The following is a 27,690-nucleotide window of genomic DNA, read 5'->3' as shown; positions in this document are numbered from 1 at the left end:
TGAGGCATGGGGAGGGTAGAAGGATCCATAGGGTGGTGAACCCTTTGAATTTTTGAAGCTTGTGTTCCTTAACAACTGGAAGAAGAGAAAAGTTTCTTGTTAAAGTTTCAACTGAAAAGAAGAACAAAATGGAACTGGAGACCGTGATAGCTTTGAGATAGTGTTTGTTTGGAGAAGAGGTCTGCATGTGGCGGTGCAAGGCTGAGTGTTGGCCTCAGGGTCTGGTGGGAATACCTATCTGAGGAGCATTGTATATCTAGGAAATATCTGTAATCTCAATTAGATATCAAACACAAGGATGGAACTTAAGTTGGAATTAATGCAGAGAAAGGGGGAGCAAGAGGCAGTCACTGAAGAAAGAGATGGGACTGTGAAAGCGAGTTTTAGCTAACAATTTTTCAAAAACTAACAGAGTTAGAAAGCACTGAAAGTAAACAAACTGAAAAATAAAAACAGAAATCCTGTCAGAGAGAAGAGCAGAGCTATTTCAGGTTGGGTGTACCTGGAAGAGAAATGACACTGAAATAAAAGCAAGATACTGCGGATCCTGGGAATTTGAAATGAACACATGAATACTGGAGAAACGCAGCAGATCTGGCAGCATCTGAGGAGATAGAAACAGAGTTAACATTTTGATTTTTAGTTGCATTGGTTTCCTGGTACTTTTTCTCTAGCAAGTGTCAATATTTTACATTTTTCTCTTCCTTTTTCTACTATGCTTGGGATGCTTTCCTGTGTTTTAAGATAGACCTCTCAATTGAGAACTCTTTCAGCTGAACAAAAACTTCTCTTTTTTCAGCTCTGTCTTTTCAACACATTCATTAACATTACTTCTGCCTCGGAAAGGGAGAAATTCGTAAACAGTTATGTGACTTAATAAGAAATTGGTGCATGACTAGACCATGTGGTCCCTTAAGGCTGCTCTACCATTTCATAATATCATTGATCTTCTATACCAACTCCACTTTCCTGCCTTTGTTTCATATCCCTTGATTTCCTTAGTGTCCAGAGTAAATTCTCTATCTGGAATTTACTCAAGGACTGAGCTTTCACCGGCCTGAGGTACACATCTTCAAAGATACAGAAGAGTAGAAATCTCTCTTTTATCTCAATCCTAAATCATCATCCTCCTATATATTATCCAACTTGTCTAGGAATGGTTAGATATGTCAGCAGAAGTGTTTTCTGAAAGTAGAATCCTTTTCTCATCTCTACATCTCAAAGTTTCTTTAAGAGGCTCTTTAAAATCATCCTCTTTGATCAAGCTTTTGGTCATTTGTCATGATAGTTCAATGTGTGCCTTGGTGTCAGATTTTGTCTGAAATGCTTCTGTGAAGTGCTTTGGGACATTTTACTAAGTTAAAGGCATTGTAAAAATGCAATTAATTGTTAGTGTGTGATATAGTTTACAATTCAACAATCCATTAAAAATTTAAGTTTTCACCGTAATGTAAATATTTGGCAGTATTTCCTCTAAACTGCATGGTTGCACAGTTGAGCAGCAATGCCGAGTATACCTTGCAGTGCAACAACAGGTCACACATAACCAGTTTTTCATTAAGATGCACATGTGCATGGTTGCACAGCAATCTTAAGGGGACCATACAGAGCTTAAAAAAAAAGGCTGTGAGCAACAAAGAAAAATCAGGGGGAGCATTGTAAGTGCAAAACAATTTCCAATCAGTTATTTAATCAACTGTTAAAATTGTTATTTTAGACCAAACACCACTTTGACCTCTCATTTGGGGCTTTTCATCTGAACTTAGAAATTGAATGTGGAACCAACATAGTTCGCATATTTGCAACATAGTCAATAATATACACCAACAGTGAATTTACTGGAACAGCTGGAACATAAATCTTGATAAATGACTATCACTGGAACCAAAGTAACTAGTAAAAATCAGTTTTATATATATCCACACTCATTTCATTTTTTTTATAGATTAGATTACTTACAGTGTGGAAACAGGCCCTTCGGCCCAACAAGTCCACACCGCCCCGCCGAAGCGCAACCTACCCATACCCCTACATTTACCCCTTACCTAACACTACAGGCAATTTAGCATGGCCAATTCACCTGACCTGTACATCTTTGGACTGTGGTAGGAAACCCACGCAGACACGGGGAGAACGTGCAAACTCCACACAGTTAGTCGCCTGAGGCAGGAATTGAACCCGATCTCTGGTACTGTGAGGCAGCAGTGCTAACCACTGTGCCGCCCAGTCATATTCCTCTTTGTAATTAATAGTTGTAGTACCAAAGCAATTAAGGTTCTAGCAATGTCAAACAGTACTTGCATTATGCAGCATCTGTTCCTTTCTTAGCATTGCTTTGCTTTGGATCTCATTGTAGGATTCATAAGTGCTCCTCAGATTATACTTCACATTCTTGCTCTTTTATTACTTAGCTGACAGTAAGAGAACCTAGATCTATGTTGTTTGCCAGTAAGAGATTTTCAAAAGGATAGTTCCATCATACAAATAGTAGGACATTAAAATATTAGTGTCATTTTCGCTAAGTCAAATTTTTAGGGATAACTGATGCTTTTAGAACAGTACATGTGAAATTTTATAGCTGCAAATAACCACCTCTTGTTTGCTGTAGCTAGGTAGAACACTCAAAATGATGTCAAATCAAGGTACATTGCCTCAGTTTTTATTTTTTCTGACTTCATGACCTTGCCTGCTGATTTCTTCATTAGTTGCATTGGGCACTGGCAGCTGCCTTACACTTCTGCCCAGTTAAATGTCACAGATTTTTCTGGCCTTTTGTGTGGATGTAAATTATACTGTGGCACTATATTAAAAGGATAGGAGAATTCTTCTTGATACCTACTCAATATAAATCAGTCAAATGACATCATTTTGCTGTTAGTGAAACTTTCTGTGTGCAAACTGGCGTCTTGTTTCCTGCATTATGTTAGTGACTACACTTTAAAATACTTATTTGGGTATAAAGTACTTTGAGATATTTAAATGTATCAAAATATGCAAGATAATCTTTTATAGTAGACTACATTCCACCTACTATTGAGTGAATATATAATGGAACAAATTGACTTGCAAGAGATTATAGCTAGGTCTCTTATTTGTAAGGACATTTTAATGCTCTGTTAGATGCAGGATTTAATAGGTTTATGGGAACCAAGTTTACAGCACCAAGCCGGAAAATACACGTAAGAACAGACAGGCATAATGTGCACTACATGTCAAGTACTAAATGAAAGCAGGCAGGAACCCGCATCCAGATTTTCCCAGTATCACTCAAGTGGTTGTCAAGATAATTTTGAGAATCTCTGGCATTGCTGCAATTAGAATTTTCTATTTGTCTCCATAGGAAAGCACTTGGCTTCTGTCTGGCAGCTGCTCTCAATGGGCTTCCTGAGATTAGGACCTCACTATTTGAATATTTGCAATTCATTATTAGCCAGTTGAGTTGGGCCACTGCAACCTGTCACTCTTCTATTAGTCAGTTAGAGTAATACATTAAGTTAATTTTTACAGTTGTGGCTGTAGCTCCCTATGGCCTAATGTGGGGTTGGGTGGAGGAGGTGAATAATCAGAGACAAACCACTCTTTTAAAAGAGAATTTTACCTTTGGTAAACTATAATTTGCAAAATTAAAAATGCTGTGAAGCCAGGAAACTGAACTTTGTATATTACCTTACCTTTCTTCTTATTCTTCGCTCTGTATCTTTGAATCAGATTTGGATGTGTGGTGGCCGTCTGGAAATAATTCCATGCTCTCGGGTTGGGCATATTTTCCGTAAACGCCGACCATATGGTTCACCTAGAGGACTGGATACAATGGCACACAATTCTCTTCGACTGGCACATGTCTGGATGGATGAGTATAAAGTATCTTTCTTATGTACTAAGGTTACCGCCCACTCTACAAATTAGAGCAATTCTGTGATTTTTCAACTGACCGGATGCCATGTTTTGTTTTTTCTCAAAGTAGGAGAAGAGTTTGCAAAACCAATGCCATCACCATCAATTGGTGAATATTTACCTTTCTTTGATGCAGTTATATTTTCTTTGATCGTTTTGTTTTCTCCTTCTGCATGACTATGTCCTTTTAGGTCAATCCTAAATTTGGTTATTCTCTAATCTCTGTTTATTTGCATTCAAAACAATGAGGCATGAACTAGCAGGCATCTGCTGTGACTGAAATTTATGAAATTGTGTGCAAAGTAAAAATGTAAGTTATCTTTGAGAGAAATTTTTACACAAAATGGCTGTGGCAAATGTCTACCCTATTATCTTTTAAGCAAGTGGCACAATGGAAAGGTTTGTGGAACTTTCGCTTGTGCTTCTGATAGCTTCAACAGGTATAAGAAAACATTCTTCCAAGAGGCAGCGTAACTCAGGCTAATGCTGCAAATCTGATTTATTACCAATAATTCTGGATTAGGTTTGAATACCAGGTTCTTGAGTATACAAAATGACACTTTGCCATCAAATCGATTACAAACCTAAGCGATAGTTGAGGATAGCACAATACAAACTGGCTCAAAAGTAGAAGACAGAGCGTGGTGATGGAGGAATGTTTTTCAGACTGGAGGCCTGTGACCAGCAGTGTGCCACAAGGATTGACGCTGGGTCCACTGTTTTTCATCATTTATATGAATGATTTGGATGTGCACGTAAGAGGTGTGGTTAATAGGTTTGCAGATGACACCAAAATTGGAGGTATAGTAAACAGTGAAGAAGCGATATAACAGGATCTTGTTCAGATGGGCAGATAGGCCAAGGAGTGACAGATGGAGTTTAATTTAGATAAATGTGAGGTGGTGCACTTTGGAAAGGCAAATCAGGGCAGGCCTTATACACTTAATGGTAAGGTCCTGTGGCGAGACCTTGGAATGCAAGTTCATAGTTCCTTGAAAGTGCAGTCACAGGTAGATAGGAATGATTAGATTAGATTACTTACAGTGTGGAAACAGGCCCTTCGGCCCAACAAGTCCACACCGACCCTCTGAAGAGCAGCCCACCCAGAACCATTCCCCTACATTTACCCCTTCACCTAACACTACGGGGCAATTTAGCATGGTCAATTCACCTAACCTGCACATCTTTGGACTGTGGGAGGAAACCGGAGCATGCAGACACGGGGAGAATGTGCAAATTCCCCACAGGGGAGGAATTGAACGCGGGTCTCTGGCGCTGTGAGGCAGCAGTGCTAACCACTGTGCTACTGTGCCACCCAATAGTGAAGAAGGCATTTGGAATGCTTTCCTTTAGTGTTCAGAGCATTGAGTAGAGGAGTTGGGGGGGGTTATGTTGTGGCTTTACAGGAAATTGGTTAGGCCACTATTCGAATACTGCGTGCAATTCTAGTTTCCCTGCCATACGAAGGAAACTTGAAACTTGAAAGATTCAGAAATGATTTTACAAGGATTTTGCCAGGGTTTGAGCAATAGGAATAGGCTGAATAGGCTGGGGCTATTTTCCCTGGAATGTCGGAGACTGAGCATTGACCTTATAGAGGTTTATAAAATCATGAGGGGCGTGGATAGGGTAAATCGATAAGGTCTTTTCTCTGGGGTGGGGGGGTCCAGAACCAGAGAGCAAGAGTTTTAGAGTGAGAGGAGAAAGATTCAAAAGAATCTAAGGGGCAGCATTTTCATGCAGAGGCTGGTGTGTATGGAATGAGCTCAGAGGAAGTCGTGGAGACTGGTACAATTACGACATTTAAAAGATGTCTGGATGGGTATATGAATATGAAGGGTTTAGAGGGAAATGGACCAAGTGCGGGCAAATGGGACGAGACCAGGTTGGGATATCTGATTGGCACAGATGAGTTGGACTGAAGGGTCCGTTTTCATGCTGTACATCTCTATGACTGTAAGTAACAATCTGGATAGGACAGTAAAAGTGTTTTCTATATTCTCCCCCTCCCACTCTGCCAAGAACATCCAAATCCTAGGCCATGTCCACCGCCAAATCCAAGCAACCCGACGCCTGGAGGAAGAACGCATCATCTTCTGAAATTGGGACCTTCCAATCACATGGCATGAACATTGACTTTGCCAGTTTCCTCATCTCCCATGCTCCCCCACCTCATCCCCCATCCCCCCACCTCATCCCAGATCCAACCCTCCAACTCAGCACTACCCTCTTGAACTGTCCTACCTGTCAATCTTCCTTCCCACCTATCTGCTCCACCCTCCCCACTGATCTATCACCATCACTCTACCCCATGCATTTACCTATCGCCTTCCCAGCTAGCTTGCCCCCCAGTCCCACCCCACCCTCCTATTTATCTCTCAGCACCCCCCACCTCCCCCACATTCCAGATGAAGGGCTTATGCCCAAAACGTTGACTCTTCTGCTCCTCGGATGCTGCTTGACCTGCTATGCTTTTCCAACACCCCAGTTTTCAACTCTTTTAGATTCTTGCTGAGCAAGGAGGGTGAAAGTTCTGGGGTAGTTGGGAATGTGGAGCAGGCTTGAATAACCTGCTCCTCATTTGTATGTGTAATATATGTGCTGTTATAAACAACTATAATAACCCTATTTCCTACCCTGGAATCTAGACCTTATGGTTATTACTTATTGTTGGTTCCATAGCAAATTGCCTTTATTTTCTGTGGAGATAATTAATACATCTCATACATGAATTTCACTTTTCTGAGACTTGAAATAGATATTTATCTTAAATATTAACTATAGGATATTTTTTAAATTCCAGGAACAATATTTTGCCCTGAGACCTGAGCTGAGAATCCAAAATTATGGTGATATCAGTGAACGAGTTGAGTTGAGAAAAAGGCTCAATTGTAAATCATTTAAATGGTATCTGGACAATGTGTACCCTGAGATGCAAATTATTGGACCAGGTGGAAAAACCAGGGTGCAGCAACCATTGTTAATTAACAAAGTTGTGAGACGGCCAAAGGTTCTCCAACGTGGAAGGGTAAGGTTCAATGTTATGACAAATCAGCTGATTTTTTTTAGAAAACTGAAGTGAAAGCTTCCTAGAGCCATTTTTGAGAAAGTTATCAATTTAGTGTGCATTACTGTCTACTATAAATAACTTTATTATAAATTCCTGACTTTAATTTCCTTAAACTTCACAACCTGATATTTATGCCAAATTTAGGTTTTTTTTTCCATTTGCAACTATCTGAAATTCCCTGTGAACTTAGGGGAATGATCCAAACCCAAACAAAGAACACCTTTAAACATTTGGGACTTGGAGAAAGCATGCAAGTTAGACAAGTTTCCTTTTTAATATGTCTGAAGGTGGGAGTTTTAGACCTGTGAACCATCCTAAATCAGACTTTCCTACCCTCTGTTTTCCTGCTGATCAGTACAAGCGTTGCATACTAGGGACATTAATCAATAGGAATCAAGCATCTTTTACCAATTCTTTGACCAACAGTATGTAAACACCCTTGCAAAATCCTTTGCTACTCAGTGCCAGAAAGGCAGGACTAGACTGCCCTTCCAAATGTTGAGGTGAAGCTTGAATCTCTAAGGACCAACCTCCTAAGAAGATACAACTATCAACATCTCAAGGTTTAATGATACAATATAAGCTTTCTGTCTGCTCTGCTGTAGAGTCTGGGCTATCATCTGATAGGAACACTAGAGGATATAAAAGATCATTAGGGACTCACTGCAAGATGGTAATTAATGTTAGCCATTTGTATATTGCAGTAAAAGTAATAATCTATTCTGCAGTTTTTTGTGTGCAGAGTTACTGCAGCAGCTGGTGACCCTGTGACATGAGGTGACTTGAACACCACCATGCTTTTTATTAGAGGGTAGACAACTGGAAGAGATGTTGGACATGACTGTTACTGCAGCAGTATATGGATTAATAAGGTGATAAGTTCTTCAGTGAATTACAGCTGCAGTGGGCCTGCTGTAGACAAATATTGGAGCCTATTTATTATCCAGATCAGGCAGGAAAGTGGAGTTGAAGTGCATGATCAGCATGACCTTAATGAATGGCAGAGTAAGCTGAAAGGGCTGTGTTAATAGAACATAGAACATTACAGCACAGTACAGGCCCTTCGGCCCTCGATGTTGCGCCGCCCTGTCATACTAATCTGAAGCCCATCCCACCTACACTATTCCATGTACGTCCATTTGCCTGTACAATGACGACTTAAATGCATTTAAACTTGGCGAATCTACTACCGTTGCAGGCAAAGCATTCCATACCCTTACTACTCACTGAGTAAAGAAACTACCTCTGACATCTGTCTTATACCTATCTCCCCTCGCTTTAAAGTTGTGTCCCCTTGTGTTTGCCGTCCCCATACTGGGAAAAAGGCTCTCCCTGTCCACCCTTCTGTTGTTACTTATGATGTTATTTCTTATATCTTCCTGCTTTTTCAGCATTCTCTAAGTCATCAATGTCCTTTTCTTTCGTTGTACTGTCCAAGTGTAATCTTTGCAGAGCAGAATTGAATAGAACACTGCAAAGGTTCATAATTCAGGTAAGGGGACACTCATTTTGGGTTGCTTAGCAAGAAAACGCCTTTATATTTCCAGACATCAGAATAATTAGCTGAGGACTCCCAGTGGTCAGCTTCAGAAGGGCTCTAACTGGATCATGAATTCAACTCATGGTCAGTTCAGTCACTGAACATAGGGTTCCAGGAAACATTATAATCAAATTGTGCAGCAGATTATTTTTGTCCCAAGCAGCCAGGATGTCAAACTTGCTGTACATTTTTTTTTTAAATTGCAGGTGGTGGTGTTTCCATACGTTTGTTTGGAAGGTACTGTCCACAGAGCCTTGGTGCTGTGGATTTGTAGATGGTACACACTGCTGCCAGTGTGTCTTAGCACTGGTGGAATGAATGTTTCTGCTAGGTGATGGGTCATGAATCAAGCAGGCTGCATTGTTCTGAATACTGTGGTACTTCTGGACTGTTTGGTGGGGCTGACCCTGGCAAGGGAGCATTCCATTCACGTTCCTGATTTGTGCTTTATGGATGGTGGACAGTTTCTGGCAATTCAGGAGGTCAGTTAGCAGTCACAAACTTCCAAGCCTCTGATCAGCTCTTGAAGCCACAGAATTTATATGACTGGCCAAATTAAATTTCTGGTGGTATATATTTCCAAGAAAGGGTGGTGAATCGCTTTCAGGGTGAATATACTATTAGTGACATTCCTTCTTCTGGTCATATTTTTGGAAAGTGCTTTCTAAGGACCCTTAGTGAATCTTTGCAGTGTATCTCGATAATAGTGTTGGTGGTAGAGGGAGTGAATGTTTGTAGATGTTCCGATCAAGTGAGGGGAGGCGATTGCAATGTAATATTATTTCTAGTCTATTAATGCAGAAACTCAGCTGATGTTCTCGGGATGCGAGTTCGAATCTTGCCATTGCAGATGATGGAATTTAAATTCAATTTTTTTAAAAATCTGGAATGAAGAATCTACTGATGATGATGAAACCATTGTCAATTGTCAGAAAAACCTATTTTACTAATGTTCTTCAAGGAAGGAAATTTGTCATTCTCATCTGGTCTGGCCTACATGTGACTCCAGACCCATGGCAATTTGGTTGACTCTCAAACTGCCATCTAATTCTTGAATCAACTGCTACGAAGTCTCAACGCTTGTATCAATCGCTATGGTACCAAAAATGAAACCAGATTGACCACATGGCGTCAGTCTAGACACCAGAAAAGACAATGGCAGAAACAACCTTGACAATCCTCGAACGTCCTCCTTATTAACATCTGTGGCCAGTGCCAAATCTGGGAGAGCTCTCTCTCGTAGTCATGCTTACGGAATATAGGAGAGTATAGATAGACTGGAAAGGCGGGCAGAGAAGTGGCAGATAGAGTTCAATCCAGGCAAATGTGAGGTGTTTGCATTTTGGCAAGTTTAATTCTAGAGCGAATTATACAGTAAACAGAAGAGCCTTGGGAAAAGTTGATGAGCAGAGAGATCTGAGAGTTCAGGTCCATTGTGTCCTGAAGGTTGCTGCACAGGTGGATAGAGTGGTCAAGAAGGCATATGGTATCCCTGCCTTCATCGGACAGGGTATTGAGCATAAGAGTTGGCATGTCATGTAAAAATTGTACACGACATTGGTTCAGCTGCATTTAGAATACTGTGTACAGTTCCGCTCGCCACATTATTGAAATGATGTGGATGCTTTGGAGAGGGTGCAGAGAAGGTTTACGAGGATGTTGCCTGGTATGGAAGGTGCTAACTATGAAGAGAGGTTGAGTAGTTTAGGTTTGTTTTCATTAGAAAAAAGGAGATGGGGGGGACTTGATTGAGGTTAACAAAATCATGAAGGTAGATCTTTCCCAGGGTGAAGGATTCAATAACGAGAGGTCACACTTTCAAGATGAGAGGTGAAAAACTTAAGGAGATACACGCAGCAAGTACTTTACACAGAGGGTGGTAGGTGCCTGGAACGCGTTGCCAGCAGGGATAGTAGAGGCAGGTATGGTTGATTCATTTAAGTTGCATCTGGACAGATGTATGAGTAGATGGCGAGCAGAGGGATACAGATGCTTAGGAATTGGGCAACAGGTTTAGACAGTGGCTTTGGATCGGCTCAGGCTTGGAGGGCCAAAGGGCCTCGTCCTGAGCTATAAATTTTCTTTGTTCTTAGGTAAAAGACCTTTACTATTCACCTTATCTAAGCCCCTCATGATTTTATAAACATCTATAAGGTCACCCCTCAACCTTCTATGCTTCAATGTAAAATGTCCCAGCAGCCTCTCCTATAACTTAAATCCTCCAACCCCAGCAACATTCTGGTAACTTTTCATACAAATACCAGATGATGGTCATTTCTAATAAGAGACAATCTAATCACAGGCCCTTGCTATTCAATCGTATTACTATCATTGAATCCCTCTATCAAAATCCCAGGAATTATCATTGACCAGAAACTCAACTAGACTGACCATATGGCTGCAAGAGCAGGTCAGAAGCTAGGAATACTGTGGCAAGTAACTCACTTCCTGACTCCCCAAAGCCTGTTCACCATCGACAAGGCACAAGTCAGGAGTGTGATGGAATACTCCCCACTTTCCTGGATGGGTGCAGCTCTGACAACGCTCAGAAGCTTGACATTATCCAGGACAAAGCAGCCCATTTGATTGGCACCACATCCACAAGTACTCACTCAGGTGGTGGCCTAATGGGATTATCACTGGACTGTTATTCCAGAGACCCAGGTCATATCCAGGGGACCCAGCTTCTCGTCTTGCCATGGCAGATGGGGGAATTTGAATTTAATAAACATCCTTACCTGGTCTGGCCAACATGTGATTTCAGACCCGCAGCAATGTGGTTGACTCGTAACTGCCTTTTGGGCAATTAGGGATGGGCAATAAATGCTAGCCTGGTCAATGCTACCCTAATAAATGAATTAAAATAAAAACTCTCTCCTCTATTGATGCTTAGCAGCAGCAGTGTGTACTATCGACAAAATGCATGACAGAAATTCACCAAAGTCCCTTAAACAGCATCTTCCAAAGCCATAGTCACTTCCATTTAGAAGGACATGGAAAATAGATACATGGGACAAAATTATTCACCATCCTGACTTGGAAATATATCACCATATCTTCACTGTTGCTGGGTCAAAATCCTTAAGGCATATGTATCAACCCTCAGGATGTGGACTGCAGATGTTTAAGCAGGCAGTTCATCACCTTCTCAAGGACACCTAAGAACAGGCAATAAATACTGGCCAGCCAATAATGTCAATGTCCCACAAGTGAATACATTTAAAAAGTGGACTGTTTTGTCTTGGATGGTGTCAAGCCTCTTGAGTTGTTGGAGCTGCACTCATTGAGACAAGTGTGGAATATGCCATCACACTCCTGACTTGTGCCTTCAAGATCATGGACTGGTCTGGGAAATCAGATGGTGAGTTACTTGTTTCAGGACTCCTAGCCTCTGACCTGCTCTTGTAACCACAATGTTTCTATAGCTAGTCCAGTTCAGTTTTTGGCCAATGGTAATTTCAAGGATGTTGACAGTGGTGTATTCAGTGATAGTAATACCGTTGAATGTCAAGGACAATAGTTATGGATGTTGCTTTGCTTGCTGAGCTCGAAGGTTCATTTCCAGATGTTTCGTCACCCTACTAGGTAACGTCTTCAGTGGGCCTCAGGCTAAGCACTGCTGATAAGTCCTGCTTTCTATTTATATGTTTGGGTTTCTTTGGGTCGGTGATGTCATTTCCTGTGGTGAAGTCATTTCCTGTGGTGAAGTCACTTCCTGTTCTTTTTCTCAAGGGGTGGTAGATGGGGTCTAACTTAATGTGTTTGTTGATAGAGTTCCAGTTGGAATGCCATGCTTCTAGGAATTCTCGTCCATGTCTTTGTTTGGCTTGTCCTAGGATGGATGTGTTGTCCCTATCGAAGTGGTGTCCTTCCTCATCCGTATGTAAGGATACTAGTGAGAGAGGGTCATGTCTTTTTGTGGCTAGTTGGTGTTCATGTATCCTGGTGGCTAGTTTTCTGCCTGTTTGTCCAATGTAGTGTTTTTTATAGTCCTTGCATGGTATTTTGTAAATGACATCCTAGGATAAGCCAAACAAAGACACATACAAGAATTCCTAGAAGCATGGCATTCCGATCCGGAACTCCATCAACAAACACATCGAGTTAGATCCCATCTACCACCCCCTGAGAAAAAGATCAGGAAGTGACTTCACCACAGGAAATGACCCAAAGAAACCCAAACATATAAATAGAAAGCAGGACTTATCAGCAGTGCTTAGCCTGAGGCCCACTGAAGACGTTACCTAGTAGGGTGACGAAACATCTGGAAATGAACCTTCCAGCTCAGCAAGCAAACCTACATCCAGAACTTCAACCTGAGCTACAAATCTTCTCAAAACTTGCTAAGATAATAGTTATATTCTGTCTTGTTGGAGATGGTCATTTCATGTCACTTATGTGACACGTATCTTGCTTGTTACTTGTCAGCCCAAGCTAAGGTTATGCTGAGTTGTTGCATTTAGACATGGACTGCTTTCGATGAAAATGTAAGTGGTCTGATTAGTAATATGCAGACAACATGAAGGTTGGGTAGTGAGGAAGCTTATTAAAAGGTGCAGCAGGATATAAGTAAGTTGGAAAGGTGCGCGTTAAATGGAAGATAGTTTTGAGTTTAAGGTGATGCATTTTGGGCAGTAAAATGGAAGAGGGAAGTATACAGTAAATAGCAGGAGTGTTGATATCCAGACGGATCTTGGGGTACTCCATGAAAGTGACAACACAAGTGGATAATGTGGTAAAGAAGCCATAAAACATGCTAGTCTTCATTCATCTGGGCATTGAATATAAAGGTTGGCAAGTCATTTTGGAGCTGTACAAGACTTAAGTTAGGCCACATTTGGAGTATTATGTGCAATTCAGGTTGCCACGCTATGGGAAGGCTTTGGAGATCGTGCAAAAGAGGTTTACCAAGATGTCGCTTGGATTAGAGTGTATTAGCTACAAGGAGAGGTTGAACAGTCTTGGATTGTTTTTGCTAGAGTGTCGGAAGCGGAGGGTGACCTGATGGACATATATAAAATTATAAGAGGCATGAGTAGAATGGATAGTTGCAGCCTTTTTGCCAGTGTGAAAATGTCAACACTGGGGGTATTAGGTTTAAGGTGAGACGGGGTGTTTAAAGAAGGTGTGTGAGGCAAGTTTTTTTTACACAGAGGGTTGGAAAATGCTGCTAGGGCGATGTTGGAAGCAGATACATTAGCAAAGTTCAAGAGGCATTTGGACAGACACATGAAAAGGCAGGGAATAGAGGGATGCAGACCATGTGCAAGTTCAGAATAGCATCATGATTGCCACAGATATGGTGGGTTGAAGGGCCTGTTCCTCTACTGTAATATGTTCTATATTGTACTTGCAAATATTCTTTTCCCCGCAAACCTATCTTTCCATGAATCAATGTAACTGAAGAACAGTTAATTTGCTGTAATGAGATTCCAATTAATTTAGAACCCTTGAGACATAAAAATGCTACACTGTTTTGCAGAGAAGTAAGTAACCTTTAGCTGAATTAAAATATTTGCTCTTGCTGTATTCCCTGAGTAACTTTTCACTGCTCCTTAATCCTATCCAGCACTCAAACGTCTGTAAATCTTTTAGCACTAGCTGCAGCATTTTACTAGTGTTTCTGTTATCCACCTGCTCAGATACTGCAAACTTCATGTTTTCAACTGTGTATCTTTATCAAAGGTTATTATGAAATACTATTATGAAGAGGAGAATCGACAAGATAGAAAGGAGAAATTGTTTTTTAAAGTTTGTATATATTGCATTTAAACAGATTTCATACCAAATGCATTACTCATGACCTTTGAGCGAAATTGCTTTATTTGCTGTTTGAGAAAAGGCATTTAAATTATATAGATTCAATTCTTTTTAAAAGAAAAGCTGAGTCATTTTAAATGAACTTTTCAGATCTCCTGTGGCACTGTTTGCTGATTCGAAGTGTTGTGATGCTTAACTATTAACCTGGACTGTCCTATTTGAGGCTGACTGCCTCTGATAAAGAAGTCTCAATACCCCAGCCCAATTAATTACAGCTGTTTAAATTTGTAAATTTCTGGTGTAGATCAGAAAAATTATTGACTTTCTATCTTTTTAAAGATTATTTTCTCATTTGCAACTAAGTGTGTTAGCCTTGCATTAGATTTGATAAACTTCAACAAAGTCAATATTAGCAATTCTCTTTCAAATCATTGGAATCTAACCAAAAACGCTCTACTTGCTGTTTGTTCCTAGTCTTGCTAGTAAATGATCCAGACTAGAGTCATAGTCATGTAACATGTAAACAGACCCTTCGGCCTAATTATTTCATGCTGACCATGTTTCCTACCTGAACTAGTCCCATTTTCCACTGTTTGGCCCATTATCCCTCTGAACTTTCCTATTCATGTTACATTTGCAGCATTCATAGTTGCTGTATGGCTGGTCAAAATCCAGCTAGGGTGTCACTCACAAGAAGATATGGAACAAGTAAATGTATTTGCAGTTAAAGCAGTTGCAGCACTGTTGGAGCGAGGCCTGAACATTTGGGGTCATATGCAGTTAGTGACAAAGTAAGCCAAGTCTCCTAAACAGCAGGTCATGATCCCCAAATCCCAAAATGTGGAGTTGTGAGCTGTGAGACAGCATTGCTGTTGTGGAGCTCTGGTCCAGTCCTGGCAACTACGTGGTCCCTTAGAATCTCTCAATTCCATTCATAATGGAAGTAGTGTACCTTGCTTATTTTTAAAGCCTGAATCTATCCAGAAAATCCCAGTGGGAAAGTAGCTACCTTTTTTAGTTAAATTCTACACTGACATGTCTCTCAACCACTTCCCCCAACCACCCTCCATACCTCAAGTCTTTCAACCTTGCACATACCCCTACAGGTTCCCACCTTCCACCTTCTACCCTCCTGCAAGTTGGGTCTTGTAAATTTTCCAAGCGCTAAAAGGAGATAATGATGAGAAAAACATCTGGGGAAGCAGCGTTTGAAATGATTTGAAGAATGACAATAGAGCCAAGATGTACTGAAGCTGTGATAGCCCCACACTAGGTGGTGATCTGAACCCATCTGATCTAAAGCTGCAAACGTGACACCAGACTTAACAACTGCATACCAAGAGGATTGATATGTCACAAGAAACAAATTCACCAACAAGCTTGCTTCCTTGGTCTTGCACCTACTGAAGGCATTGAAATTGAATCCGAATTTATCAGGGTTTTCACATTTCCTGCCTTCACATTGTATTGCTGATCAAGCTTGTAATATTCTGCCAAATTTTCCTCGACCATGTTTACAAGACTCTCTGCATTATCTTCATAAGCCCTGGATCCAGTCACAAAATACATCAGAATACCCACTGACAACGAAAAGATGATCTAAACAGCTGATCGTACAAAGACTAGAGGACGCAAATTTAAGGTTTTAAGCAAGTAATGCAGGGAGTGATGTGTTGGAATACTTTTTATGAATTAAATGGATCTTGCTGTCTGGAAGAGTGGTGGAAACAAAGGAAATTGGGTGGGCTGTTAGGAGAAATAAATTTGCAGAATTCTGCGCATACAGCAGGGGAATGGGATTGACTGGATTTCTCTGCAGACAGCCAGCATAGGCCTGATGGGCCAAATGATCTCTTTCTGCATTATAATTGCCCAATAACTCCATGATTGATTTAAATCTGTGACAAGAAAAATGCGAATCTTTAATAGATGACATTAATAACACCTCAATTTTAACTGAGCTCACATGGACTACATTGCAGTAATTAAAAGCAGTAAACCAAATTCCAGGAGACATGATTCTGTCTGACAAACTGATGGAGTTTAAGGAGGTTGTAGGTATGGTATTACAATGGATGGAGTGTACATAGATTGTTTCAAAGCCATTGACAAGGCACCACATATGAAATTACTGCTGAAGTTTAAGGTTTATGAATTCGAGAGAAGATATTAAACACTGACTGAAAGGGATGAGCTACTATGTCCTGTCATGATTTTTGCTGTGCGACTGGTTTTGTTCATCCTTCAGTGATTTGATATGATCAGAAAAAGCTTTTCATGCAGGAAGTGTGGTTAGGGACTGGAATGCGCGGTGGAGGTAGATTCGATCAAAGCATTCAAAATGCAGTTAAATATTGAAAATGAAAAATGTGCAGTGTTGTAGGGAGAAGGAAGGGGAATGGCATTAAGTGATTTAATGGTGGATTAGACTCAGGGTCAAATGGCTCAGTTTGCTCTTATAGGTTGTGGTCTAAAAACATCCACAGGTTTTAGGCTTGATCACAAGTGAAAACATGTCTCTGTACCTTGTCAAAATCTTTCAGCATTCTCCTTACAATATAAAGAACTACTTTAACACATTTGACTCACTTTATCAGTATTGACACTCTGAATGAAGTGAAATGTTCATTCAGTGTCAACACCGACACAATGGGTCAAATGTGTTATATTGATTCTTGATATAAGGAGAAAGCTGGAAGATTTTGACAACGTACTTGGAGCACAGGTTCATAGCTCCTTGAAAGTGGAGTTGCAGGTAGATAGGATAGTGAAGAAGGTGTTTGGTATGCTTTCTTTTGGTTAGAGTATTGAGTACAGGAGTTGAGAGGTCATGTTGCGGCTGTACAGGATATTGGTTAGGCCACTGTTGGAATATTGCGTGCAGTTCTGATCTCCTTCCTATCGGAAAGATTTTGTAAAACTTGAAAGAGTTCAGAAAAGATTTACAAGGATGTTGCCAGAGTTGGAGGATTTGAGCTATAGGGAGAGGCTGAACAGGCTGGGGCTGTTTTTCCTGGAGCATCGAAGGCTGAGGGGTGACCTTATTGAGGTTTACAAAATTATGAGAGGCATGGATAGGATAAATAGACAAAGTCTTTTCCTTGGGGTCAGGGAGTCCAGAACTAGAGGGCATAGGTTTAGGGTGAGAGGGGAAAGATATAAAAGAGACCTAAGGGGCAACTTTTTCACACAGAGGGTGGTACGTGTATGAAATAAGCTACCAGAGGAAGTGGTGGAGGCTGGTACAATTGCAACATTTAAGAGGCATTTGGATGGGTATATGAGTAGGAAGGGTTTGGAGGGATATGGGCCGGGTGCTGGCAGGTGGGACTAGATTGGGTTGGGATATCTGGTCGGCATGGACGGGTTGGACCGAAGGGTCTGTTCCATGCTGTACATCTCTATGACTCTGTGTTTCCACTTGTGATCAAGCCTAAAACCAGTAGATGTAATTATAAGATAGCGACTAATGAGTCCAATAAGGAACCCGAGAGAGTCCTCTTTGTCCAGAATATGGTTATGGTGTGGAACTTGCCACCACTTGTAGAGATTGTCGAGCATAATAATTTCCTAAAATTTGTCTGGACTCAAATTTGTTATTGTCCTACCTGTATTTCACAATGACATACATATATGTTGTGATCTCCAGTAATGGCATGAGCACAAACTGTGCAAATTGGGGTCAAACAAGGTTGTGTCATTATAACAACCCTTTTCTCAAATTACCCTAGTGGAAATGCTGTAGAAAATTACTCTATGGAATGGAAGTAATGTACTGACCAGATGGGAAATTGTCAAAAATTCTCTGTTCAATCCAAGACCTCTTTGACCTCAGTTAGGGAGTTCAGAATGCAGATGATACTTATGTTCACACTCAGCAGTAACTTTTTCATCACCTCCGTGCATTGATGAGAGTATTTGAGACCCAGGATCTCAAACCCAGGACTAAAGTCATGATTTTACTGGGCAGCAGTGATCCCTGTGCTCCTAAATACTTTAAAGACTTGAATTACCTACAGCAGGCACTGGAGAAGTACCACTAGCATTGCATTCACAAGATACTCCACATTCAGTTGGAAGAGAAATTGTCCAACAGCAACCATTCTCCCCCAAGCCTACATGTACAGTGTTGATGTGCCAATCAGTCAAAGTCACCTTGCTGAGGAGGACGTTTTTTTTGTATGTGGGCTTTGCTGGCTGCATTAGTATTCATTGCCCATCTCTAATTGCCCTTGAAGAGGTGCTGGTGAGCTCTCTTGTTGAACTGCTACAGTTCATTTTGTATAGGTGTTCAAAAATGTTGTTATGGAGGGAGTTCTGGGATTTTGATCCAGTAGGGTCAGAATGGTAAGTAGCTTGGAGAGGAACTTGCAAGTGCTGGTGTTCCCTATATCTGCTGACTTTGTCTTTCTGGATGGTCGTATATGAATTTTGGTCCGTGCTGCCGAAGGAACTTTGGGGAATGTCATGTAGTATTGTTGTTTAGCTGGACACCAAAGGAAGCAATTGCTCCGCTCTGAATTCGGTCACAGTAGTAGACTCAGGAGGATAACAAATGCCTTAGGGATGTTATCAAAGCATCCCTGAATAGATCAAATAGATTTGTGGAAGATCCTGGCTTGTGACTTTGAAAGTACAGTGAAAGTACTTTGAGCTAGGTACCAAACACCTTGAGAGAACGTTCCTGTGCCAAGCACACATGAGAACATGCCCACCTACATGTTGCACAGTCTGCAGATCATTCATTGGACTTAGAAGCCATTTCTGAACCTATCAAACCAGAGCAGAAGCAATTCACCCCTAAATCCTGGGGGCTACCTGTGAAAGAAGAAGAACATAATTGTACTTAACTGATATCTAGTTAGGGGCATGGAGAAGAATATGCTGAGAAGATATGAAATAAGGTGGGCAGAGGCACATGTGGAGGATAAGCTCTAGCGTAGGTGGATGATCAAGTGGTTTGTTTTAGAACTGAAAAGTCTGTATAATTCTATGAATGTTAAAGCATTGAGCAAGATCTGAGTAATAAGATAGTCATGTTGAAAAATCATTTTATGTTGTAACTGACCTTGCTCTCCATCTCTGCAGATACGACACCTGCAGACAGCCAAGTGTATCAGTGCCCAGAACCATCCCAGCCAGAAAGCAGGAATAGTGGTGCTCAAGGACTGTGACTTAACAGATCCAGATCAGGTGAGCAGCTTCAAGAAGTTTTTGTTTCACACCAAATTCCTGGATTTTCATTCTGGAGTCAGATGTAAGTTTCCTCAACAAATCTACAACTTTATTTCAGCAAATGAAATATAATTTTTGGAGGATGAGAAATGACAGTGATTTTCAAGGGAAAATAATTGACATTTCTAATTAACAAATAAGTTTAACTGGCTTAGTTTCAAAGAGTACAGCCTGTGGATGACTAACAGGAGTAGGTATATTTGTCATGGCACGTAATCAGTGAATGAATGCCAGCCTGCACAAATAACATATGTTTCAAAGCACCACTACAGCCAATTAAAGAGCTAAGATAGAAGTTACATATACTGCCCTTGAGGTGGAAGAAATGAGAGAAAGGAAGGATGGCTTCTGAAGAATACCTATGGCAGAAGTACAATTGCTAAGTGCCCTTTTCTGTGTTGTATCATTGTATGATTCCATAAGAGTGACTTGCAATGCTTAGAGTCATAGAGATGTACAGCATAGAAACAGACCCTTTGGTCCAACCCGTCCATGCCGACCAGATATCCCAACCCAATCTAGTCCCACCTGCCAGCACCCAGCCCATATCCCTCCAAACCCTTCCTATTCATATACCCATCCAAATGCCTCTTAAATGTTGCGATTGTATCAGCCTACATCCTCTGGCAGCTCATTCCATACACGTACCACCCTCTGCGTGAAAAAGTTGCCCCTTAGGTCTCTTTTATATATTTCCCCTCTCACCCTAAACGTATGCCCTCAACTGATAAATGCTACTGGCAGCACTTATTTGGGATCAAATGTAATATTTCCAAGTTTACTTATATCAGACGACATGATGGGTATGAGAGTTGTAAGGAGGATGCAAAGAAAATTTGCACGAGGTAGACTAAGTGAGTGGATATGAATATGGCAGGTAGAATATAGTATGGATAAATTTACATTTAGGAGGAAAAGCAGAAACACTGAGTATTTCTTAAATTGTGAGAGTTTTGAGAAATGCTGGTGTCCAAACAGAACTGGATTTCCTAGTTCATGAGTCACTGAAAGCTAAGATGCAAACACAGCAAGCATTTAGGAAATTAAATTGAATGTTGTCCTTTATTGCAAAAAATCTAAAATATAAGAGTAAAGAAGTCATGCTGGAATTCTGTAGCATATTGGTGGGACTGTGCCTGGAGTATTCTGTACTCTTCATTACCTTAGGATATATTTGCCATTGTAGGAGTGTAACCAGGGTTTACCAGATAGATTCCTGAATAAAAAGCCCCAGCGCTGTCCTACAGCAGAACATAAAGATATTTCTGTATAAATACTATGTATTAAGACAAAAATATTTTAAGAATTTAGTTATAATTCAGACATAATGTTTGTTTTCCTCTCAACATTTCAAAGCAACTCTATATGTTAACCTTTCATTTCCTGCAATCACTGCCATGATGTTTACAGATTTGGGTTTATGATGAAGAACATGAACTGATTCTGGCCAATCTTCTCTGCTTGGATGTGACAGAGACTCGTTCGTCAGATCCTCCACGTCTCATGAAGTGTCACGGGTCTGGGGGATCCCAACAGTGGACTTTAGGGGTAAGACTGTGATGGTTGGAAACTGAACAGACTGTGTCAATTTTGATAGTCTTGAATGCACAGCCAATGACACACCTAATGCATTAACGACTGCTGTCAAAAAGTGTTGCACTGGAAAAGCACAGCAGGTCAAGCATTAACAACTACTAACAATCTGACCATATTTTTTTAAACAAAAGCAATATTGTGCTAGAAATCTGAAATCAAAAAACTAAAATGTTAGGAAAATTCAGCAGGTCATTGAATACCTATGGAGAGAAACAGAGTTAACATTTCAGATCCAGTGATCTATCATCTAAATTGTTTTTAAATGTTTGTTATGCTACTAGCTGTTAAGGAATCTCTGGATGACACTAAAGAGTTATAATGACAGGGAGCTGTAAGATGTATGAAAATATGACAGAAATTTTGCAGTTCAAACTTGTGTGTTTTAATTTCCTGGCCATGAATCACTTTGCTGTGGTTTTTTTCTTTCTCATCTCTTGCAGTCTCTGACCTCGTCTCATTGTTGAGACCCACCTCGCACTCTTTTCCCTGTTTTTCAACATTAGCTCCAGGTGAAATCAGAACAGCTAGACTTATTGCCTTTATTGCTCAACCACTCCATTAACAAAAACTGCAGCCCCCTCCCCACCTCATTTTCTGACCCTGTATTCTTTCAATTAGAAATGACCTCCTACTTGCCCATCTGTACCATTTCATTTTCTATCCCAATCAAGTGAGGGGGAAACAGGAAATTTGACAAGATTCTCGTTTTGTGGTTTCTAAAATTAATCTTCCTAATTTCCATAAGTTCCTTGCTCTGTTGTTGCTTACCTGTTTTAACTGCAGTGTTAATAGCAAATCAGGTTATTTAGTTTATGCATCAGGTCTCCCTGACCACCCCACACTGGATATACAAGGTTCTTGGGGTCTTGAGTGATCTGGTAGGTGCTAAACCTTGCTGCACTTACAAATAACAGGCCAGTTGATAGAGAAAAACACACAACTCTCTTCCACATAAAGCAGTAGTCCTCTGACATCGACAGCAGTGTTGGATATCCAATTCCAACTCAGTCAATCACTGAAGATACATAGTTCCACTGGAGCCAATTGGTGAACCTACATTAATTTATTCAGCAATAGAAAATAATTTAGAATTGCTGTCTGGACCACACAGCACAGGAACTGGTATTCCCAATTCTTTCAAAGAATTGTCTCAAAAATAAGTAAGAGCAGGATTAAAGAGCAGAGTTCAGGAGTGGAGGAGCCTCAGCCCTTAACCTTGTCCAACAGGTACGAGATTCTTGCTCCCTGTTCGGATGAGGAAAAGGGCTCTGGACAGGATGAGCCAACTGACCAAGGCACCATGGTGCAGAAGGCCATTCAAGAGGGGAGAGCTAATAGACAAGTAGTGGTTATAGGGGATTCTTTAATTAGGGGGACAGATAGTATCCTTTGCAAGCCGGATCGGGAGTCTCGCATGGTGTGTTGCCTGCCCGGTGCCAGGGTGCGAGACATCTCTGACCGGCTTGAAAGGATATTGGAGCGGGAGGGGGAGGATCCAGTTGTTGTGGTCCACGTTGGTACCAACAACATAGGCAAGACTAGGGTGGAGGACCTGTTTGGGCATTACGAAGCACTAGGCAGGAAATTGAAGCACAGGTCCTCAAGGGTCATAATCTCCGGATTACTGCCCGAGCCACGTGCCAATTGGCATAGGGACAAGAAAGTTAGGCAAGTAAACACGTGGCTAAGGGATTGGTGTGGGAAAGAGGGATTCCACTTCATGGGGCATTGGCATCAGTTTTGGAACAGGGGGGATCTGTACCATTGGGACGGACTCCACCTGAACCGATCAGGTACCAATGTTCTAGCGAAGAGGATAAATAGGGTGGTCAGTAGGACTTTAAACTTCTGAGTTGGGGGGAAGGGAAAGTGAAAGCGACAGGGAGTATGGAGGTAAATGGAAAGATAAGCAGCAGGATAGCATGTTTCCAGGCGGATTTAAAATTGAGGCAGACTGAGAATGCAGAAAAAAGCAAGGATAACTTAGGACATATGACTTCCAACATCTCTAATGATAAGGAAGTTAGCATTAAGGCACTTTACCTGAATGCTCGTAGCATTCATAACAAAGCCGATGAACTAATGGCACAGATAATAGTGAATGATTATGATATAGTAGGCATCACAGAGACTTGGTTACAGGGGGGTCAGGACTGGCAGTTAAACCTCCATGGTTTTTCAACTTATCGAAAAGACAGAGAGGTGGGCAGAGGGGGTGGGGTTGCCTTGTTAGTTAAGAACAAAATTAAATCTATGGTATTGAATGACATAGCGTCAGATGATGTGGAGTCTGTGTGGGTGGAATTGAGGAACCACAAAGGCAAAAAAACCATAATTGGAGTTGTGTACAGACCTCCTAACAGTGGTCAGGACCAGGGACGCAACATGTACCGGGAAATAGAGAAGGCATGTCAGAAAGGCAAGGTTACATTGATCATGGGAGACTTCAATATGCAGGTGGACTGGGTAAATAATGTTGCTAGTGGATCTAAAGAAAGGGAATTCATGGAATGCTTACAGGATGGCTTTTTGGAACAGCTTGTCATGGAGCCCACAGGAGAGCAGGCTATTCTGGACCTAGTGCTTTGCAATGAACCAGACTCTATAAAAGATCTTAAAGTAAGGGAACCCTTAGGAAGTAGCGACCATAATATGGTAGAGTTCAGTCTGGAGTTTCAAAGGGAGAAGGCAAAATCGGATGTAATGGTGTTACAGTTGAATAAAGGTAATTATGAAGGCATGAGAGAGGAACTGACTAAAATAGACTGGAAGCAGAGGCTAACCGGGAAGACAGTAGAGCAAAAATGGCAGGAGTTTGTAGGTATAATTGAGGACACTGTACAGAGGTCCATTCCCAAGAAAAGAAAGATTAACCGGGGAGGGATTAGACAACCTTGGCTGACAAAGGAAGTCAGGAAATGTATTAAAGAAAAAGAGAGATCCTATAAAGTGGCTAAGAACAGTGGGAAATCAGAAGATTGGGAAGGATACAAAAGCAAACAGAGGATAACAAAGAGTGTAATAAGAAATGAGAGGATCAAATATGAAGGTAGGCTAGCCAGTAATATTAGAAATAATAGTAAAAGTTTCTTTCAGTACATAAGAAACAAACGACAGGCAAAAGTAGACATTGGGCCACTTCAAACTGATGCAGGGAGCCTAGTGATGGGAGATAAGGAAATAGCAGGAGAACTTAACAAGTACTTTGCGTCAGTTTTCACAGTGGAAGACATGAGTAATATCCCAAAAATTAAAGGGTGTCACGGGGCTGAGTTGAGTATGGTTGCCATTACGAAAGAGATAGTGCTAGAAAAGTTAAAAAGTCTTAAAATTGATAAATCTCCTGGCCCCGATGGGATACACCCTAGAGTTCTGAGAGAGGTTGCTGAGGAAATAGCAGAGGCATTGGTTGAGATCTTTCAAGAGTCACTGGAATCAGGAAAGATCCCGGATGATTGGAAGATGGCTGTAGTAACCCCCTTGTTCAAGAAAGGATCAAGGCAAAAGATGGAAAATTATAGGCCAATCAGCTTAACCTCAGTTGTTGGTAAAATTCTAGAATCCATCATTAAGGATGAGGTTTCTAAATTCTTGGAAGAGCAAAGTCTGATTAGAACAAGTCAACATGGATTTAGTAAAGGGAGGTCATGCCTGACAAACCTGTTGGAATTTTTTGAAGAGGTAACAAGTAGGTTAGACCAGGGAAACCCAGTGGATGTGGTCTATCTAGACTTTCAAAAGGCCTTTGATAAGGTGCCACACGGGAGGGTGCTGAGCAAGGTGAGGGCCCATGGTGTTCGAGGTGAGCTGCTGGGATGGATTGAGGATTGGCTGTCTAACAGAAGGCAGAGAGTTGGGATAAAAGGTTCTTTTTCAGAATGGCAGCCGGTGACGAGCGGTGTCCCGCAGGGTTCGGTGCTGGGGCCACAGCTGTTCGCATTATATATTAATGATTTGGATGAGGGAACCGGGGGCATTCTAGCGAAGTTTGCTGATGATACGAAGTTAGGTGGACAGGCAGGTAGTACTGAGGAAGTGGGGAGGCTACAGAAGGATCTAGACAGGTTGGGAGAGTGGTCCAGGAAATGGCTGATGGAATTTAACGTGAGCAAGTGCGAGGTCTTGCACTTTGGCAAAAAGAATAAAAGCATGGACTACTTTCTAAATGGTGAGAAAATTAATAAAGCCAAAGCACAAAGGGATCTGGGAGTGCTAGTCGAGGATTCTCTAAAGGTAAACATGCAGGTTGAGTCTGTGATTAAGAAAGCGAATGCAATGTTGTCTCTTATCTCAAGAGGGTTGGAATATAAAAGCAGAGATGTACTACTAAGACTTTATAAAGCTCTGGTTAGGCCCCATTTGGAGTACTGTGTCCAGTTTTGGTCCCCACACCTCAGGAAGGACATACTGGCACTGGAACGTGTCCAGCGGAGATTCACACGGATGATCCCTGGAATGACAGGTCTAGCATATGAGGAACGGCTGAGGATACTGGGATTGTATTCGTTGGAGTTTAGAAGATTAAGGGGAGACTTAATAGAGACGTACAAAATAATACATGGCTTGGAAAAGGTGGATGCTAGGAAATTGTTTCCGTTAGACGAGGAGACTAGGACCCGTGGACACAGCCTTAGAATTAGAGGGGGTCATTTCAGAACAGAAATGCGGAGACATTTCTTCAGCCAGAGAGTGGTGGGCCTGTGGAATTCATTGCCACGGAGTGCAGTGGAAGCCGGGACGCTAAATGTCTTCAAGGCCGAGATTGATAGGTTCTTGTTGTCTAGAGGAATTAAGGGCTACAGGGAGAACGCTGGTAAGTGGAGCTGAAATGCGCATCAGCCATGATTGAATGGCGGAGTGGACTCGATGGGCCGAATGGCCTTTCTTCCACTCCTATGTCTTATGGTCTTAAATCTTATGTCCCCTTTAGAGCTTGATCTGCCATTCATTCTGTTTACAGCTGACCTTATGCCTTAACTCCACTTTTCCACCTTCTTTTCATATCCCTTGTTTGTGTTAGTACCCAAAAGGTTATAGTGCCCAGTCTTGAATATACTCATCAACTGAGCAACCAGAACCATCTTGAATAGAGAATTCCCAAATACTCACAACCATCTGAGGAAATAAATTTCTTTTTGTCTTAAATCTTAAATAGCTATGACGCCTAGTTCTTCAGCTCAGTGAAACAGTTTCTCAGCACACACTTTAATCAAGCATTTTTGCACATTGTGTGTGATCTTTGGATGGTTCCAAGTTCAGGATGGACACACTGTTCATTCATCCATAATGTAGCAAACACTGTTTATATATAGTTTAATAATGAAACCATTCTATTATTTACGATACGCTGCTATTGTTAGTGAAGCTAATTTTGGAAAGTGACTTTTAATTTTTTTTTCACAGAACAATAACCGCATATATCAAGTGTCAGCTGGACAGTGTCTTCAAGTGGTAGATCCTGGTGACATCAAGGGATATATCATGATGGCAATTTGTGATGGCTCTGCAGGACAGCAGTGGCAGATAGAGAGTTGATATTTGGAGGGAACCTTCGGAAATGTTTATGAAGATTGACCTGAGAATTATATCTTCCACTGAAAATGTTACTCAGGAGCAGGGAAAGCTGACAGTTCCATTCTTTAACAGAAAAGCAGGAAGCTGGTGGCAGGTCCTTACCTCATTGTCTCAACTTGCTGATTATAATAATTTACAATAGTAATTTTATCATAAAATATTTTTCTATTTTAGCTTCAGATTTGTTCTATGATTCTCTGACATCACAAGGAGTTTAGAATTGTATAAAAATCAATATTTTATTATTATTTATGATTTTACTTGTTCCTTCCAATGATTGTTCTACACTTGACAATGTTGCATTCATCTCTATGCATGTCAAGTATTGCCAATTTTTAAAAAACTATGAAATATTTACAGTAGATAATGTGAATCATGTTTATTGAAGCTGTAATCATCTACCATGGTTATGTCAATGTTATCTGTCATGAAACACATTTTAAAAAGATCATATGAAACCTTTTACCTGTAAACATATGTTGAAAGTTCTAAGGTGATACCTGTGTAAATGTAAAACTATTTGTGTATATAGTCTCATAACATATGTGAGCAAAAATTTTCATCATAAGCATTTTGTTTCCAATTTTAAAAGTAGTTATTTAAATCCTTCAGATCTATTTAAAATTGCAATTCAGAAGAGAAAAGGAGAGCCTTGTTGTATTTGAAAGTGATGGTTTTCTGATTTTCACCTCATCATTATTGAGCTGCTAAATGTTTTTGGTGTGATGATCATTTCAAAGAAAGGGAACTACAGAACTGATTTTGAACAGCTGCACAATATATTTCTTTTGAATTAGAAAATTATTTGCTCCTTCTCATCACTCAGCATATAGACTGTTCCTGATGGTCAACACTCACCATACCTCTTCGTATTTCCCTTCAGAATGTCACTTCATTAGCAAATAAGGTCCTTGCCACTCATGATCTTGATGTGAATAGTTGCATTGTTATCATGGCCTTGATGGTAACTTGACTCACAGGCAATAACTGCTTGGATCTTACCAAAGCCTCCCTGCTATAG

At 40.9% G+C, this 27,690-nt stretch overlaps 1 protein-coding gene across 6 annotated transcripts in view; it reads left to right on the top strand.

Annotated features, from left to right (window-relative positions):
- galnt11 (UDP-N-acetyl-alpha-D-galactosamine:polypeptide N-acetylgalactosaminyltransferase 11 (GalNAc-T11)) overlaps positions 1-27,470 on the top strand; it is a 183,245-nt gene extending 155,775 nt beyond the window's left edge. For 3 of the 6 annotated variants that reach the window (XM_072576261.1, XM_072576258.1, XM_072576259.1), the window contains 5 exons: positions 3,709-3,882; positions 6,698-6,922; positions 19,353-19,457; positions 20,910-21,047; positions 26,499-27,470. In XM_072576261.1, the coding sequence (XP_072432362.1) occupies positions 3,709-3,882; positions 6,698-6,922; positions 19,353-19,457; positions 20,910-21,047; positions 26,499-26,630 (774 nt within the window). In that variant the 3' untranslated portion in view covers positions 26,631-27,470. Of the gene's footprint in view, positions 1-3,708; positions 3,883-6,697; positions 6,923-19,352; positions 19,458-20,909; positions 21,048-26,498 lie in introns of those variants that run through there. The other 3 variants (XM_072576263.1, XM_072576262.1, XR_011961411.1) reach the window with 2 other exon arrangements.
- Positions 27,471-27,690: the final 220 nt, after the last annotated feature.

This window comes from Chiloscyllium punctatum, chromosome 8 (assembly GCF_047496795.1).
Source record: "Chiloscyllium punctatum isolate Juve2018m chromosome 8, sChiPun1.3, whole genome shotgun sequence".
In the NCBI taxonomy this organism is placed as follows: domain Eukaryota; kingdom Metazoa; phylum Chordata; class Chondrichthyes; order Orectolobiformes; family Hemiscylliidae; genus Chiloscyllium; species Chiloscyllium punctatum.
Note: the sequence above shows the minus strand (reverse complement) of the source record. Positions and strands in the feature narration are given on the sequence as shown.